This window comes from Bos taurus, chromosome X (genome assembly GCF_002263795.3).
Source record: "Bos taurus isolate L1 Dominette 01449 registration number 42190680 breed Hereford chromosome X, ARS-UCD2.0, whole genome shotgun sequence".
In the NCBI taxonomy this organism is placed as follows: domain Eukaryota; kingdom Metazoa; phylum Chordata; class Mammalia; order Artiodactyla; family Bovidae; genus Bos; species Bos taurus.
Window position 1 is genome coordinate 104,941,612 of NC_037357.1, and position 17,343 is coordinate 104,958,954.

At 41.9% G+C, this 17,343-nt stretch overlaps 1 protein-coding gene across 5 annotated transcripts in view; it reads left to right on the forward strand.

Moving 5' to 3' along the window:
- The first annotated feature begins 6,944 nt into the window (after positions 1 to 6,944).
- RPGR (retinitis pigmentosa GTPase regulator) overlaps positions 6,945 to 17,343 on the forward strand; it is a 74,751-nt gene continuing 64,352 nt past the window's right edge. For 3 of the 5 annotated variants that reach the window (XR_009493597.1, XM_059883814.1, XM_024988444.2), the window contains exons 1-6: positions 6,945 to 7,178; positions 9,136 to 9,261; positions 9,700 to 9,792; positions 11,838 to 11,900; positions 14,399 to 14,557; positions 15,900 to 16,049. Coding sequence is in view for 4 of the 5 variants with exons in the window: in XM_059883814.1 (XP_059739797.1) it covers positions 7,016 to 7,178; positions 9,136 to 9,261; positions 9,700 to 9,792; positions 11,838 to 11,900; positions 14,399 to 14,557; positions 15,900 to 16,049 (754 nt within the window). In the remaining variant the exon portion in view is untranslated. The remainder of the gene's footprint in view (positions 7,179 to 9,135; positions 9,262 to 9,699; positions 9,793 to 11,837; positions 11,901 to 14,398; positions 14,558 to 15,899; positions 16,050 to 17,343) is intronic. The other 2 variants (XM_024988447.2, XM_024988446.2) reach the window with 1 other exon arrangement.

Here is a 17,343-nt window from a genome sequence, read left to right on the forward strand (position 1 = left end):
ATACATTTGTCAAAGGCCATCAAAATATACACTTAAAATGGGTGTATCCATTTTTAAGTAAATTATGCCTCAATCATGTTGACTTAGAGAAATAAATTGTTTTGTTCCTGAATCAAAACATTTCACTTGTACATTAAAGTACAGGAAATTAGTACAGAAAATAACATAATAGTCCCTCACACATTACCACTCTAATTGAAAAGATGTTAACATTTCAACATATTTGTTTGAGATCTCTCTTCTTTTGAAGGAAATAAACCATGACTGAAACTTATGAAGTTTCACTGTTCATCTCTCACCCTTCCTTCCTGTTCCAGAGGAAATAACTCTTCCTAAAATAATGTTCATCCTTCCCATGAATGGTCATGTTGCATGTCTCTATACAAATATTCTATTTATCATGTGTTTAAAATTTATAAGATAAAATAGCATGACATAGCAATATTTTGTATTTTTACCATTTTTCTCAACAGATAAATTGTTGAGAATTCCTCATGTCCAGACATGTAAAACCTCATGTCCAGACATTATAACTGCTATATGATATTCCTTTGTGTGAATAAATAGTATCCATTCCTCAACTGATGCAAATTTAGGTTATTTCCACTTTTTTTCCAAGATAAACAATGCTGAGATGTATATCCTCATGTATGCCTCTTTGGGACAGGTTATCTTTTCAACTTCAGTTTTGACAAATTCTTTTCTAATGCATTTGTACTAATTTGCGCTTTCACTAGCAAGTGTCCTGTATTCCTAAATACACTTATCAATATTATTATATTGCCAATAATGTGAATATAAAATATCATTTCATTATCACTTATTTTGCATTCTCCTCATTTCCAGTAAGATTAAACATCTTTTTACATGCTTATTGACCACTTGAATTTTTATCTCTGTTAATGTAATGCCCTTTGCTCATTTTTTCTTTCTTATGATTTTGTCTTTTTCTTATCAATTTGTTAGTATTCTATACATATTCTGAATACTAGATCCTTTATCCATTGAAGTGAAGTGAAGTTGTTCAGTCGTGTCCGACTCTTTGCAACCCCATGGACTGTAACCTACCACGCTCCTCCATCCATGGAATTTTCCAGGCAAGAGTACTGGAGTGGGTTGCCATTTCCTTCTCCAGGGGATCTTCCTGACCCAGGGATTGAACCCGGGTCTTCTGCATTGCAGGCAGACGCTTTACCATCTGAGCCACCAGAGAAGTCCTTTATCCATTAAATGTCCATAATTACATTTACCAGGGACTTCCCTGGTAGCACAGTGGTAAAGAATCCATCTGCCAGTGCAGGAGATTCAGGTTTGATTCCTGGGTTGGGAAGATCCCCTGGAGAAGGAAATGGCAACCTGCTCCAGTATTCTTTCCTGAAAAATCCCATGGACAGAGAAGCCTGGCAGTTCATGGGGTTGCAAAGAGTCAGACACAACTCAGTGATGAACAGCAAAAATCACATTTATCAGCCTTTTACTTCACTGCTTCTATAAACTACTTATGCTCTTCCACAAGTTAATCCCTTGCTACCTCGATTGTGACTCATGGACCAGTAGCATTGATAGCATCTGGAAACTTGTTTATAAATGTGGATTCCTAGGACCCACTCTTATCGCTAAATTAGAATCTAAATTTGATTTTTAAATACTAGATTAAATGATTAAGAAATATGCAAATTTTCTTACCTGGGATAATAGCCCAGTCCACCTTTCTCTTTCTTCTTTATAAATAAAACTCCTGCCTTGGACCTGTATGTCCTCAATTCATATATCTTGGAGAGAGAGAGAGAGAGAGAGTGTGTGTGTGTGTGTGTGTGTGCGCACTTAGTCTCTCAGTAGTGTCTGACTCTTTGCAACCCCATGGACTGTAGCCCACCAGGCAAGAATACTGGAGTGGATTGTCATTCCCTTCTCCAGAGGATCTTCCTGACCCAGGGATCACACTCAGGTCTCCTGCATTGTAAATGGATTTTTTACCATCTGAGCTACCAAGGACACTACAAAATTTCAGAAATCAAAGAAGCTGTTAGAATCTGATTTGTAAATTCACATGTTTATGGGATTTCATAGTGAGGTTCTCAAAGTGGAGACACACCTGTTTATCTGATTCCAAAGAGAGAAATAAGCAGTGATAGTAGCCAAGTTGTGATAACATTTAAAATGCAGGCTTTGGAAGTTTTGTTGAATGCTGTCAAGGAAGGAACTAGTTAGGATATATAATCCATCAAATGTCTTCCTTGTTCATAAATGTGTCTATTTTTAGTTGACACAAAATGCTCCAGAAATGAGTCACAGCAAGAATTAACAGGGGAATTTGCCAAGAGTTGTACATATTATCAGATGTGTGATGATGTGTGTATATCAGCGTGATTTGCTAAGGAGCATATGAGTGGTTGGGCTTTCCAGGTAGCTCAGCTGATAAAGAATCTGCCTGCAATGCAGGAGACCTGGTTTGATTCCTGGGTCAGGAAATTCCCCTGGAGAAGGGATAGGCTACCCACTCCAGTATTCTTGGGCTTCCCTGGTGGCTCAGACAGTGAAGAATCTGCCTACAATGCAGGAGACCTGGGTTCGATCCCTGAGTTGGGAAGATCCCCTGGAGAAGGGCATTGCAACCACTCCAGTATTCTGGCTTGGAAAATCCCCATGGACAGAGGAGCCTGGCGGGCTACAGTCCATGGGGTCACAGAGTCAGACATGACTGAGCAACTAAGCACAGCATAGCACAGCACGTATGAGTGGTTGGCCATGTATGAAGGGGGCACCAAAGAGCACATGACTGCAGTGGGGAGTCATGAAATTTTACTTTCAAACTCCTTGCCTTCTGCAACATGAAGCAGGTGACTCCACAGGTTGGAAACATCTTGCTACAGGGATGTGGCAGAGGTATTTCCTATTCATTCAATGTCAGAAGTGCTCCCACAGTTCCCCACCACCATGCAGTGTTCAGGAGCACAGAATACGGGATCTGGCCAATGGGTGGTAAGAAGGCGAAACTTTTTTGTTTGTGTTAAGCCACTGAGATGTGGGTGGTGGTCGCACTGCAGCATAGCCTGGGTTACACTGACTGATGCAGTGAGAGCATAGCAGACTGCCTTATTAATACTGTTGCATGTTACTCTATGCCAGACACCAAGCAGTAAGTACTACCCGGTACCCCATAACAACTTTCTGAGATAGACCATAGTATTATCCTATATGAGAGATATCTATATCATATGTATCAATAGTATTTGATATCATTGCTGTGTAGATATGGATATAATGGGCTGTTATTGTTTAGCTGCTAAATCATGTCTCTTTTGCATCCCCATGGACTATAGCCCACCAGGCTCCTCTGTCCACAAGATTTCTCAGGCAAGAATACTGGAGTGGGTTGCCATTTCATTTTTCAGGGGATCTTCCTGCCCCAGGGATCAAACCCATGTCTCCTGCATTGCAAGTGGATTCGTTAACACTGAGCCACCTGAGAAGCCCAAATCAGGCAAGAATACTGGAGTGGGTTGCCATTCCTTTTGCCAGGGGATCTTCCAGACCCAGGGATTGAACCTGGGTCTCCTGCACTGCAGGCATATTCTTTACCATCTGAGCCACCAAGGGATGGTAGCTTTATGTGTAGCTGTAGTATATTGTGAAGGATGTGTTCTTCCTTTCCTCTTGTTATGCTGGAAGTAGTGTCTCCTTCTCAATAAGGCAGTCCCTCCACATGAGATCTGGATGCCGTCTCTTCCTCCCTTCCATTAGTGATTATCCCTTCACTCTCCCAAATCTGTGTTTTCCCCACTTCTGTTCAATTTGTCCCTCAGCATTCCCAGGTCTCTCCAAGCTTCATAAAAGCCTGCCATCCACCTCATTTCCTCCTCTCCTGTCCCGTCTCTCTCTCCTGTCTTGACCCTCCCTTCCTTCCCTGTCTTCACCCTCCCTTCCTTCCCTCAGTGTCCCCCCTCTCCAGCTACTACGATACCATTCTTCTGCCATCGCTCTACCAAACAGCTACTTTCAACACCGATGATGATCTCCGTGTGGCTAAATTCAGTGGACACTTTTCACCTTACATCATTTCTCAGCATCACGTGACAAGATTATCCACAGCCTCCTGATGAAACCTCATGCTGTAGGCTCTTCCTCTCTGGTCACTGTCTCCTTTGCAGCTTCATCATCGGGTGCTGGGTCATTAAATTTTAGCCTTTGTCACAACTCATCTTAGCCTCTCTTTTCTTCTCACCCTGTAGTCACTTTTCAGTCTTTCACCTAGCAGTCTTTGCTAAGGCTGCTATCACTATGTCGACCCAGGCATCCCTCAAGTGCGTGACTCCACCTGGAGCTTCTGCTCACCAATTGCCTGGTCAGTTGCCTGCTTCCACTTTGACGTCTTAGTGTGGGAAAGGCTGGACCATCAACTTCTCTCCTGTTTGCTTCAGTGCGTGCATGTTCAGTCCCTCAGTTGTGTCCGACTCTTTTGTGGCCCCATGGATTGTAACCTGCCAGGCTCCTCTGTCCATGGGAGTGGGTTCCCATTTCCTCCTCCAGGGGATCTTCCCAACCCAGGGATCGAACCGTGTCTCCTGCATCGGAAGGTGGATTCTTTACCACTAAGCCACCTGGGAACAGCCTCTGCTTACTTAACTTCAACCCCTCCTGCTCCATCCTCTGAGTTCCCCATCTCAGTAAATGGTACCATCCTCCACCTATTTGCTTATGTTGGAACTTGGGAATAGTGTTGCATCAATCCTTTTGGGAGGGTTCAGCACAAAAATGTGCTTAACTCTATATTGAAATAAAAAAACAAACTAAAGCATATCATAACTAAAGTAGGTCTTTTAAATTCTGCTTTTCCCACAGGGACTATTCTGATGCTTTTAAAACAGAATATCAGATCCTTTCCAAAATAATTTTGGGCCCTTTTTTTGCTGTTGCTGTAAGAGCCCCTGGCCTGCCTAGGAGTCAATAGTCAGACACCATTTCCTGTTGATTCTCCTTCTTAAAATATTTTTGAACCTGTCTGCTCCTCTCAGGTGCCAATGTGCTGTATTTCAAGGCTGCATGACAAGTATCTAAATTTCTGCAATAGCTCCGAATCCTCCTCCCTGCTCCAAATTATATTCTACAAAGCAGCCAGGTAGGGTGACTGCAGGAATATATATACCTGATTCCATCAATTCACTGTTTACAAACCCTCAGTGGCTTCCCATTATCCTCAGGATAAAATCTCAGATTTGCAACAGGCCCAAGATCCTGCCAGTTTGCCATGGGCCAGTGTCACCTCTTTGAGCTCCTGGAAACAGCCAAGCTCCTTATACATCTTTGTAGCTAATTTACTCTTTGCTCCGGAGCTCTCTCACCCCTCCCAGATTCTCCTTCCTCAGTTCTTAGATTCAGTGTCCTTTCTTCAGGTAAGTTTTTCTTAACCTCTTACTCCAGGTCAGTGCTCCTGGTTTAAATACTTTCTTAGTAACCCCCACTTTGCTTTGTAAGTAAACAATTATTTGTATATTGGATAGTTTAATCTCCCCTCCTAATCTACAAACTCTAGAAAACTCAGGCAAACTCCTTGAGAAAGTCAGTACTCACTCTAGTACACACAGGAAGTCTAGGATCCTTGAATCCAACTTTGTCTGATTTTAGAGCTCATGCCTAAAAGTTAAAAATTAGGCTTTATTTGGTGGACAAACCTGAGGACTTAAGCCCAGAAGACAGCCTCTCAGCTCTGAGGGACTGTTCCAAAGAGGTAAGGGAGGAGCCAGGATTATATAGGAGTTTTATAACAAAAACCAGATAGTCAAAAGTTTACTGTTAAATAGCTCAAATTAATGTGTGTGTGTGCTTAATCCCTCAGTCATGTCCGACTCTCTGCAGCCCCATGGACTGTAACCCACCAGGCTTCTCTGTCCATGGGATTCTCCAGGCAAGAATGCTGGAGCAGGTTGCCATTTCCTCCTCCAGGGGGATCTTCCCTACCCAGGGATGGAACCTGCACATTGGCAGGTGGGTTCTTTACCACTAGAGCCAACCTGGGAAACCCACGTTTACAAATTTAGCTCTCTTCTATGTTTGGGTAGATGCAGGAGTCTGTACTCAGGGAAATCATTCCTTTGATATGCACCTTAGCTCTCTAGGGCCAATATCCTGTTCTTCCCCATCCTGAGGCCCCTCAGGGTGCACCTTTGGGGGTGGCTGCAGTGGAGGGGTGATTAGCTCTGGGCAGCTCCTTTGTCTCCATCCTAAATTTCCTCAGGGCTTACCACTGGGGGCTCTGGTAAGTGCCTGATGGCTTGATGGCCATCCTTTGTTTGTTAATACGACTGGCAACATTTCTCCTTCACAGGAGATACTGGAGAAAAATGTTAACATATCTGGCTAATACTAGAATAGTGGTGTTCTAGTGTGGGTGAATCTCTTTGTGCAAGTTCAAGTCAGTTGTAGATTTCAGGAAACCTCAGCCTTCTGTGTGTGTGTGTGAAGGGGGGTGGGGTGGAGGAGGTGTTCAGATAACCAGCAGGACTAGCTAAACTGGACCCCAGTTCTCCCACTTCACATCTCTAAACGGGGTAACATTAACCAGCTTGCAGGGCTGTAGCAGGACTCATTCAGCTAATATGTATTTAATGAGCATCTAGTATATACCAGGTTTGGGGTTAGATGACGGGGATACAAATATGATTTAGGATGTTGGGCATAGTGCTTATCTCATTTAGTTATACATGGTCACAGGTACTAGTATTAACACAGCTGTGTGTTGACATTTGCCTGTGTCACGTAGCTTGAGACGGGGTGTGACATTTGTGACGCTGGTCACTATCTCTCCAGGAGATTACCGCGCGGTGCGACCACACCTCCGCTCCGGCCACCAGAGGGCGCGCGGCCTCTAACTTAACCGTCCACTGTGTCTGCGCCTGCGCCGCGCTGGCTGCCCGCCCTCCCCTCCCCCCGGCTCCCACTCTCCTCGCGCCATAACGCTCCGCCCCCGTTGCCCCTAGCGGCCGTTTGTTGACTTCCGGGAACGCGGGAGTAGCGGATGCCCCGAGAGTGGCTATGGGGGTCCAAGGGGCTCTCGGCGCCCGCTTCGGAGCTGAGGCACTGCCTTAGGCCCAGCCGAGTCGACGCCGCCGACTTTCTGGCCGAGGAGCAGGCTTTCCATAGCGCTATTACCATGGGGGAACCCGATAAGATGGTGCCCGGTGAGTGGCGCCCGCGGCGGTGGCGGCGGGCCGGGAGGGAGGCTCAGCAGGCGGGCGGACGGCCAGGCCCCGCCTCTGGGCCGGCCCCGTCGGGGGACAGGTCTGGGCCGCAGCCACCCGACTATGGTCAGAGTCTGGCCGCACCCTTGCGGTTGACTGAGAGGAGAAAGAAAGGAGGGAGAGGAGGGGAACTACGGGGAACGGGGGTGCCGGTCTTTCTTCTTCTAATTCTTTTAAAATAAGTTTTCGATGAGTTTCTCGAAGGCGGGGGCAGTTTTCACCTCCCAAAGTACTTCGTTTGAGGTCCTCAGAACACGGTTGTGTATTGAACGCAGTAAAGAGTGGCTGACCGGGGGACGTGCGGTAAAAGAGGATGGGGAGACAAGTTGGAGAAAGGAGGGAGCCATTAGCGAGTGGTTTTTTGAGACTTTACCCCTGAGCTCCAGAAATAACCTTTAGCGTTGTAACTGGGTACCACGTATGTTCTGTGTAGCAGAAATAGACGTTTCACGAAGCAGTACTTATTCTAGCCACTTGGGATGTGCTCAGATTTTTCCTGTAATACTTGACTTTTTTTAAATGGTCGTTATGACCCACTGAGTTGATTTGCTGACCCACTCCTCATAACTCAGTTGGTAAAGAATCCGCCTGCAATGCAGGAGACTCCGGTTCGATTCCTGGGGTTGGGAAGATAGTATTCTTGGGCCTCCTTTGTGGCTCAGCTGGTAAAGAATCCGCCCGCAATGCAGGAGACCTGGGTTCCATTCTTGGGAAGATCCCCTGGAGAAGGGAAAGGCTACCCACTCCAGTGTTCTGGCTTGGAGAATCCCATGGACTGTATAGTCCATAGGGTCGGCAAACAGTTGGACACCACTGAACGACTTTCACTTGTATGGGTCACGACCAACAGTTTGAAAAAAAAAACACTAGAGCAGAATCGTTCTGTTTCTGCCAGGCTCTTGGGTTCAAACATGATTCAGTTCCTGCCTCGAGTTCAGAAGGTAGTGAGACATACAAGAAACTAAACAAAATGACAGTATTGATTAACAGAAGATGCCACCAGGCCAGCACAGAGCCTCTGGCCCCTGGCTTGGGGTGAGGGTAGCCAGGGGAAGCCTTCTTGGGGAGCCAGAGCAGGACAAAAGTGTTTTAATTATTCATTCTATTAAAAACTCAGAGCCTGTTCTAAAACCTGGCCTCCTAAATCTATCGTTATCAGTTTGAACTTGCACACCTCACAGTTCTCAAAAGGTTTTTCCACAGTAGCAAGTCTCTTGAGCATTAGTATTTATTAATACTTAGGTTTGCTATGTCTGTCTTTCTGATACCTGTTTAGTTTCTTTGTGTGTAGTCATCCTCCTTGAGGTTTCCTCAAAAGCTGAATCTTGTCTTGTGTGTGTGTGTGTTTAGATATTAATAGCTTTGGGATCTCATAGAAGTTTTTGGTCTCTCTCCAAAATGGTACTGGCGTAAACCAGTTTGTGAATACTCCTCTTATCAGGTAGTATATAGTGACTTCATTTAAGAATGTCCAAATCTCAACATCCTGCGTCCTCACGATGTTACTGATGAAACTCAGTACTGTCCTGTTTCTGTGTGTGGAGAAAAGCCTTCAGTCAGAGGCTAGACTATGTGACGTTCACCAGTGTGAGTGGGGCATCGAGGGTATCAGCTTATTTCCAAGGAGTAGATGGTCTACCTAATGGCAGCAGGACTCCTTAGTCATTGTGACAGTATATTTCTTACTTTATACCAGTAAACAGATAATATATACTTCATTTATTTGATCTTGTAAATAAAACTAGAATGAAGTCTGAGGAGTTAAACTGAGTTAAGTTGGAAGAAGGAGGATGTAGGCCATGGGGAGCAGATAAAGTACTGGAAAAATATTTTAGTTAACAGGCAACGATAAAACTTGTGAAATCAAAACTCATATATTTGTCTCATTTATTTGCAGATTCGGGTGCTGTGTTTACGTTTGGAAAAACTAAATTTGCTGAAAATATGCCCAGCAAATTCTGGTTTAAAAGGGATATACCTATATCTCTTTCATGTGGAGATGAACATACTGCTATTACTACAGGTTAGTGTTAAAATCTTAAATGAATATAGTAATACTTGGAGAATCCTAAGTATTGTATATGTGTTGTTCAAAACATATTGAAGATATACAGAAAGTGAATGTTTTTATTTTTTTTTTACTTTGCCAGAGAATTCTTGACAAATTGATTTATCAGGGAAGACTTTTAAGTTCCCTTAGTATACTGACACCTGATTTTCTATGCATATTGCTTTCTTAGAATAAATCTATTTGAATATATTCATAACATCAAAAAACTGTTACTGTATAATCTTAGAAACTCTTCACAACTAACAGAATGTAGCTATAGGTAGGTGGGCAAGGTAACCTGTAAAACCGATAACATTGTTTAAGTATAGCTTTTTTATTGTTTTTTGATGACTTCATCTCACATTATGTTGAAGATGCTTCAGTTTATTCTTTCTGTTTCTTTCCCACCAGGAAATAATAAGCTTTTCATGTTTGGCAGTAACAACTGGGGACAGTTAGGATTAGGATCAAAAGCAACTGTTAACAAACCAACATGTATCAAAGGTTTGGGGTCTTTTCTTATCACTTTAAATACTTAAATTATATAAAGTACTTTTCTATTGATTGTGTAATTCTTTACTATAAATAATAAAGCCTTTAGTTCTTTATTCACTGAGATTTACTTGAATATTATTGGCATTTAACTTTATTTTTCATGTGGTATTCAGAACTACTTCTATATGTTAGGATTTAAAAATCGCATTGATTTTAAACCCAGAGACCACAAAGGAAGTAATGATTCTATAGTACTGTGCACTTGAACATCATTTTTTTTTGCCTGTTTTGTAAACCTACTTAAATATTACTGTTATTGTATATACAGAGAACAAACAATATGATACGGTTTTGAGCTCTGTCTCACTTGTTAGAGTTATGAACATCATGGTTCTATGTAGTTGCGGGTTTTATAAAACACATTTTACCCTGCTGTGTGTAGTTAGCAGATGTGCTGAAGAAAACATCAGGCCTAGGAGTTGATTAGTACTAGTGTTCTTACACGGAGAAGGCAATGGCACCCCACTCCAGTACTCTTGCCTGGAAAATCCATGGATCGAGGAGCCTGGAAGGCTGCAGTCCATGGGGTCGCACAGAGTCGGACACGACTGAAGCGACTTAGCAGCAGCAGCAGTGTTCTTACAAGAACAACAGGACAAAATGTTTCAAATCAGGATTGTCCCAGAAAATATAATACCTTTACAAAGCTTTCTCACCATTATGTGCAAAAGCTTTTGTTTGGTTTAACCCATGAACATCAGCTATACTTGAATGATGATAGAGACTCCTTGGGATATGACAAGAATAAGATTCTTTATCTTTGTAGCCAGATTTTTAATTTGAGCTCAGAATTTCAGTGTAATTTATCATATTCATACTTCTCTGGTGGCTTAGATGGTAAAGAATCTGCCTGCAATGCAGGAGACCCAGGTTCAATCCCTAGGTAAGGAAGATCCCCTTGAGAAGGGAACAGCAACCCATTCCAGTATTCCTGCCTGGAGAATTCCATGGACAGAGGAGCCTGGCGGGTTCTATGGGGTTGCAAAGAGTCGGACACAATTGGGCAACTAACACACACATACACACACATGCTATTTGTAGATATTGTTGTGGAACTTTTGAAGTATTCCACTAAGTCAAAAATATTTATTGCGCACAGGTGACTAAACCCTTGGGTTTATTTACAGTGCCTACTATGCTTACTGTTCAAAATTGAATGAAAGGGAATGTGTTAGTTGCTCAGTTGTGTCTGACTCTTTGTGACCCCTTGGACTGTAGCCCACCAGGCTCTTCTGTCCATGGGATTTTCTAGGCAAGATTACTGGAGTGAGTTGCCATTTCCTTCTCCAGGGGATCTTCCCAACCAGGGATCGAACCTGGGTCTCCTGCATTGAAGGCACATTCTTTACCATCTGAGCCACCAGGGAAGTCCAATATCTAATAGACGAGCTAACAAGATTGTCTAGACTATGAGATCTTTGAGCCAGGGACTCTGTCTTAGTGATTTTTGCAGCTGCTATGCTGAGCACTTAGGAGATGTTCTGTAAAGGTTTTTAATATGTAAATGAATGAATGAAGAACTTTACTGTAGGTATATGACTAAACAACAACAACAAATGCCTATGAATGTTGAACTTAGTGTTTTGTTGTGTAAGGTAGAAAGTAAACTTGATGATGGTAATGCCAGATTAGGGAATAGATCAGGTTGCAGAAAAGACAGCATAACAATGTAGTGGATCTCAGCACATACTAATTACTTGTGGAGTTTTAAATAATATATAGATGCCTGGGTCTGACCTCAGACCTACTGACTCAGATTATCCAGGGATCAGGCTAAGCTATCTGTATTTTTTTTTTTTTCAGAACACCATTGGTTATTATGATGCACAACTACCTCCAAAAACTTTTGATTTATTAGTTACGAAAATCAACTTAGAAGTCAGACAGGCCTGGGTTTAAATCTGTTCTACAACTTGGTCATCATTTGACCTGGATTATTTATCATTTCCATATAATCATAAAATATCTTACTTGTCATATTTTTATATTTTTAGCTTTAAAACCGGAAAAAGTGAAATTTGTTGCTTGCGGAAGGAACCACACCCTAATTTTAACAGGTATAGTATTCAATCTGTGGGCTTCCCTGGTGACTCAGCTGGTAAAGAATCCGACTGCAATGCAGGAGACCTGGGTTTGATCCCTGGGTTGGGAAGATCCCCTGGAGAAGGGAAGGGCTACCCACTCCAGTATTCTGGTCTGGAGAATTCCATGGACTGTATAGTCTGTGGGATCACAGAGAGTCGGACACAACTGAGCAGCTTTCACTTCACTTCATTCAATCTTTATGACTTCCTGTTCAATCTGAGGACTGAGATCTTACTCCAGTAACATTTGTGACTTTGTAAAATTAATAGAAATGGTACCTTGGTAACAGTAAGATGAGGATTTTTTAAAAAATGTAAATGGATAGTACACTTGTTTGCCTATGAAAATATGCAGATAAATGTTAAGTCGATGAAGAGAAAGCTTCTTTTCTTGGATTACGGCAAGGAACAGCATCTCCTTACCTGTGTGCACACCTTCAGGGGCCACATGCTCCTGGTCTTGCTCTTCCCTCTTCTTTTCAGAGGGTGAGTGGAAGCCCTTAAAAGGCTTTTGATGTGAGTTAGCACAGTTCCAATCAAAATCCAAACAGGCCATGTGTGTGTATGAGTGTGTGTATGTAGAAAATTCACAAGGTTATTCTAAAGTTTATATGGAAAAGCCAAGGACCTTGAATAGCCAAAACAGTTTTGAAAAGATCAGAATGGAGGACTACCTGATTTTAAGACCTACTGTAAAGCTACAGTGGGGCTGCCCTGGTGGCTCAGACGGTAAGGAATCTGCCTACAGTGTGGGAGACCCGGGTTCAGTCCCTGGATTGGGAAGATCCAGGGATTGGAGAAGGGCATGGCAACCCACTCCAGTATTCTTGCCTGGAGAATTCCATGGACAGTGGAGCCTGGTGGGCTACAGTCCATGGGGTCTCAGAGAGTCAGACATGACTGAGCGACTAACACACACACAAAGCAACAATGATCAAGACAGTGTGCTATTAGTAAGTAGATAGACAAAGATGAATGGAGTAGAGTCCAGATATGAAGCCACATGTTTATGCCCAAGTAATATTTGACAAAGGTGCCAAGGCAATTCTGTGAGGAGATTGAGGAAATCTTCCAACAAATCCTGCTGGAGCAATTAGATATCCAGGCACTGACCACCCAGCAGTCTTTCCTACCTCCATCTCCCACACACAGCTTCTTCTGTCTTCAGGCTGCTCTCACTGCTTCAGCCCCAACCTCAGCTCTCTGCCCTCACTCAATACTTTCCCTTTGCTAAAGTGTCTTTTCTCTTTCTCTTATTCAGATATTTGTATTTTAAGATCCAGTGTATGTCTTTCTTCTTCCATAGAGTTTTTTGTGACTATTCAACTTTTTCCTTGTGTCATTGTCTGAACTGCTTCAGCATTCCACCAACTCTGATATGCTCCATATGTTTTAAATTGTGTGGTTCAATTTCATGTGGGGTCGCATAGAGTCGAACACGACTCAAGTGACTTAGCAGCAGCACGAAGTGCTGATAGTGTCCCAAATTCTATTCTAAGAATTTCATAAATGTTAATTCATTTAGTCTTCACAACACCTCTATGAAGTAGACATTGCTACTCCGGCTGCTAAGTCACTTCAGTCGTGTCCGACTCTGTGCGACCCCATAGACAGCAGCCCACCAGGCTCCCCCGTCCCTGGGATTCTCCAGGCAAGAACACTGGAGTGGGTTGCCATTTCCTTCTGCAATGCATGAAAGCGAAAAGTGAAAGTCAAGTCGCTCAGTCGTGTCCGACTCTAGCGACCCCATGGACTGCAGCGTATCAGGCTCCTCCGTCCATGGGATTTTCTAGGCAAAAGTACTGGAGTGGGGTGCCATTGCCTTCTCCGGTGAAGTAGACATTATTATTATCTTATTTTACAGATGAGGAAAATGAGACACTGAGACGTTAAGGATAGCTTGCCCAAAGTTACACAGCTGATAAGTGGCAAGCCAGAATTTGCACCCAGGAAGTCTGGTTCTGTGTCCTCTTGCCTAGACACAATGCTGGACTGCCTTCCTGTTTAGGAAGGCAGAAAATTAAATATAGAAAATTAAAATAATTTTGCAGCACAGAGTTTCCACATTTCTAATTTGATTCTTCTTGTATTTGCCTCATTTTATTGTTGCATTATATCTAAGCCTTAATGGTATGGAAGTTAAAATTAATGAACCACATCTCTTTTAAAAAGTTTTGATTTGAATTATAAACTAATTTGGAAATTATTTTCCTCTTTTTTGCTCTGAATTAATAGTTCTGCATTTCGATTGCTACTTACACCCTAGAATAACTTATAAAATCTCACAGAAATGTAGAGCCTTGCTTGTTTTAGTGTATTTTTGACACCAAAAGGAAGCTGTTCACCAAATTGCAGGATAATGCCAGCTTTCAGCTTTCTTCACTAGTAATAGTGAGACTATCTAGTGTACACTGGACTGTCTCCTAAAGGTGACGACTGTGGTATACTGATGTTTTCTTTTCCATGTGCAGGAGGAGGCCAAGTATATGCCACGGGAGGAAATAATGAAGGGCAGCTTGGACTTGGTGATACTGATGAAAGAAGTGCCTTCCATCTAATTAGTTTCTTTACATCCCAGCATAAGATTAAACAACTGTCTGCTGGGTCTAACACTTCAGCTGCACTGACTGGTAAGACTCTTTTTTCCATTTCAAACTGGGACATAGTCCTTTTTTTCAGACCAGGATATACAGAATCGGTGAACTGAAGACAGCAATCCTTTTTCATTTTCTTTCATTGACCATGTGTTTTCAGAAGACATTTAAAATAGAACTGAAAATCATGACGAATATTACAACTTTATGCTTACATACATTTAGAAGGTAATTGTTAAGTAACTTCTAAGCTGTACTACCCATCTGTTTCTTTAGATATTCTTAAATAGTACCTTCATTGCATGTTCCAAAAGTTATATTTCAGCTTTAGTGAAGTTGTTGTCAGAAATATCCCAGAAATCTGTGGGATATATGTTACTAAAATACAGTCTGTAATGGTCATTGCATCGCTCTGCTCTGCCTATCAAAAGCCCATATGAGAACTTTCTTTAAAATTTGGAGCCGAGATGCACACGTCTCACTGAGGAAGCTGCCAGTGTACGTCTTCGTTCCAGTCTAGAGAGGGGTGTGAGGTGCACTGCCGCTCTGGCCAGGAGAGCAGCGTCGGGTCTGCAGTCCATCCCTTCAGTTCTCTCGCCCACACCGTTAGCGTTTAGACCTCCTCCTTTTGGTTCTTATTTTCATATTTCCTTTTATTTGCTTTATCATGAAACACTTCAGATTGAAAAACTTTTAATTAAAAGAGACAAGTAAATAACTCTTGCTCATTCTTTTCTAGAATATTTCCCTTAGGGTTTTTTTCCCCCTGACAACACAGCCTTTATCAGAAAGCACAGGAGTTAGCCTGGTTTTGAGATGTTAGGTACACTAATGTATCTCCTAGTCTCTGAAGTTAGATTATGTATTTTCAACTGTAAAAAAAAAAAGTTAGCAAAATAAATTTATTTAATTTTTTTCTTCCTCTAAAGCGTCATTCTCACAGTGTTCTCAGAGCAAAGTAGTCCCAGTCCTTCTGACCTGGGCCTTGTCTGGGAGATGTGCAGTGTGACTCATGCCAGCATTCAGTTCAGTTACAGGTAGACTGCTTGAAAGGAGGGAACCATCTTCTGCTTAGAGACTTTAGAATAAGGAAAGGTTATTATAGGAAAGGACATTCTGTCTTTGCTATTGAGGTAGAAATATGGGCGTGACTAAAGTGATACACTTTAGGTTATTCTCTATCCTTTATCATTATAGAAACATTTCATAATAGAAATAGTACCGTTAAGTAGTTCCCTGGTATAAATGTCTTTAGTATTTTTCTTTCAAGATACATCATTTTTCTAAATTAAAAAATAACTGTTCTGTTGGGAATATAATAACTTGCTATCCCTGCTACCTCTTAAAATGTTTTTTCCTCTTCATGTTTTAACTATAGAGGATGGCGAGCTATTCATGTGGGGTGACAATTCCGAAGGGCAAATTGGTTTACAAAATATAACTAATATATGTGTCCCACATCAAGTGACCATTGGAAAACCTATCTCCTGGATCTCTTGCGGATATTACCATTCAGCTTTTGTAACAAGTAAGACAGAACAGTTGAATTTCTTATGTTATCTCCCATGTCTAAGTTATTACTAAATTAATAATAAAATGACATAACATCCTATATTTCTATAGCACTATCTCCATGGTACTCCATGTAATGAAATTATTTTGGTCTGTTTTAGGTCACAGTGTTTCTTCATTTTAATAATGAGTGTTTATAATTTCAAACTATCTGACATGTTAACTGATTTTAATGAATTAGATCTATATTTTTATATATAAAAAACCCTTCTAAATATTGGTCCTCAAATTTCTTTGGCATTAAAAACAAGACCTATGAGCCTCTTTTCTATGGATTTGCTTGATTCTGTACTCTGACCAATTCTGATCTTGTCCTGATAATTTGCTTTTATCATTTTAGTACATAAGTCATAGGTTCTCATTGTAGAAATAGGATTGATGATTTGATGGAAAAGGAGGAGAGTTCAGTATGGGATATGCTTTCCTTCAGTGGGACTTTTTTTAGGATCCCCAATTTCTCCTTTTCCTGGCCTCATTGGCAACTTTCTCTACCTTAATTAAAATATTTTAAGTGCTGGACTCTATTATAGCTACATCTATTCTAGTAGTAACAGCAAAAGTATGATCTTGGTTTTCCATCCTATTGATGGTTTTTTTAACAATAAAAGCACCTAGCGGAAAACAGTTTTATGGACCCTCTTAGATATCTAAGTATTTGTTATACATTTACTTCTTATTCCGTGCACCTCAGATTCAGGTTTAGAAAATGCTTATTGTCCCATCTTAGTGCCCCCCAGGTTTACCAATGACTTGGTAGTAGTCCCACTTCATGGGAAATAGATGGGGAAACAGTGGAAACTGTCAGACTTTATTTTTCTGGGGGCTCCAAAATCACTGCAGATGGTGACTGCACCGTGAAATTAAAAGACACTTACTCCTTGGAAGGAAAGTTATGACCAACCTAGATAGCATATTCAAAAGCAGAGACATTACTTTGTCTACAAAGGTCCATCTAGTCAAGGCTGTGGTTTTTCCAGTAGTCATGTATGGATGTGAGAGTTGGACTGTGAAGAAAGCTGAGCGCTGAAGAATTGATGCTTTTGAACTGTGGTGTTGGAGAAGACTCTTGAGAGTCCCTTGGACTGCAAGGAGATCCAACCAGTCCATTCTGAAGGAGATCAGCCCTGGGATTTCTTTGGAAGGAATGATGCTGAGGCTGAAACTCCAGTACTTTGGCCACCTCATGCGAAGAGTTGACTCATTAGAAAAGACTCTGATGCTGGGAGGGTTTGGGGGCAGGAGGAGAAGGG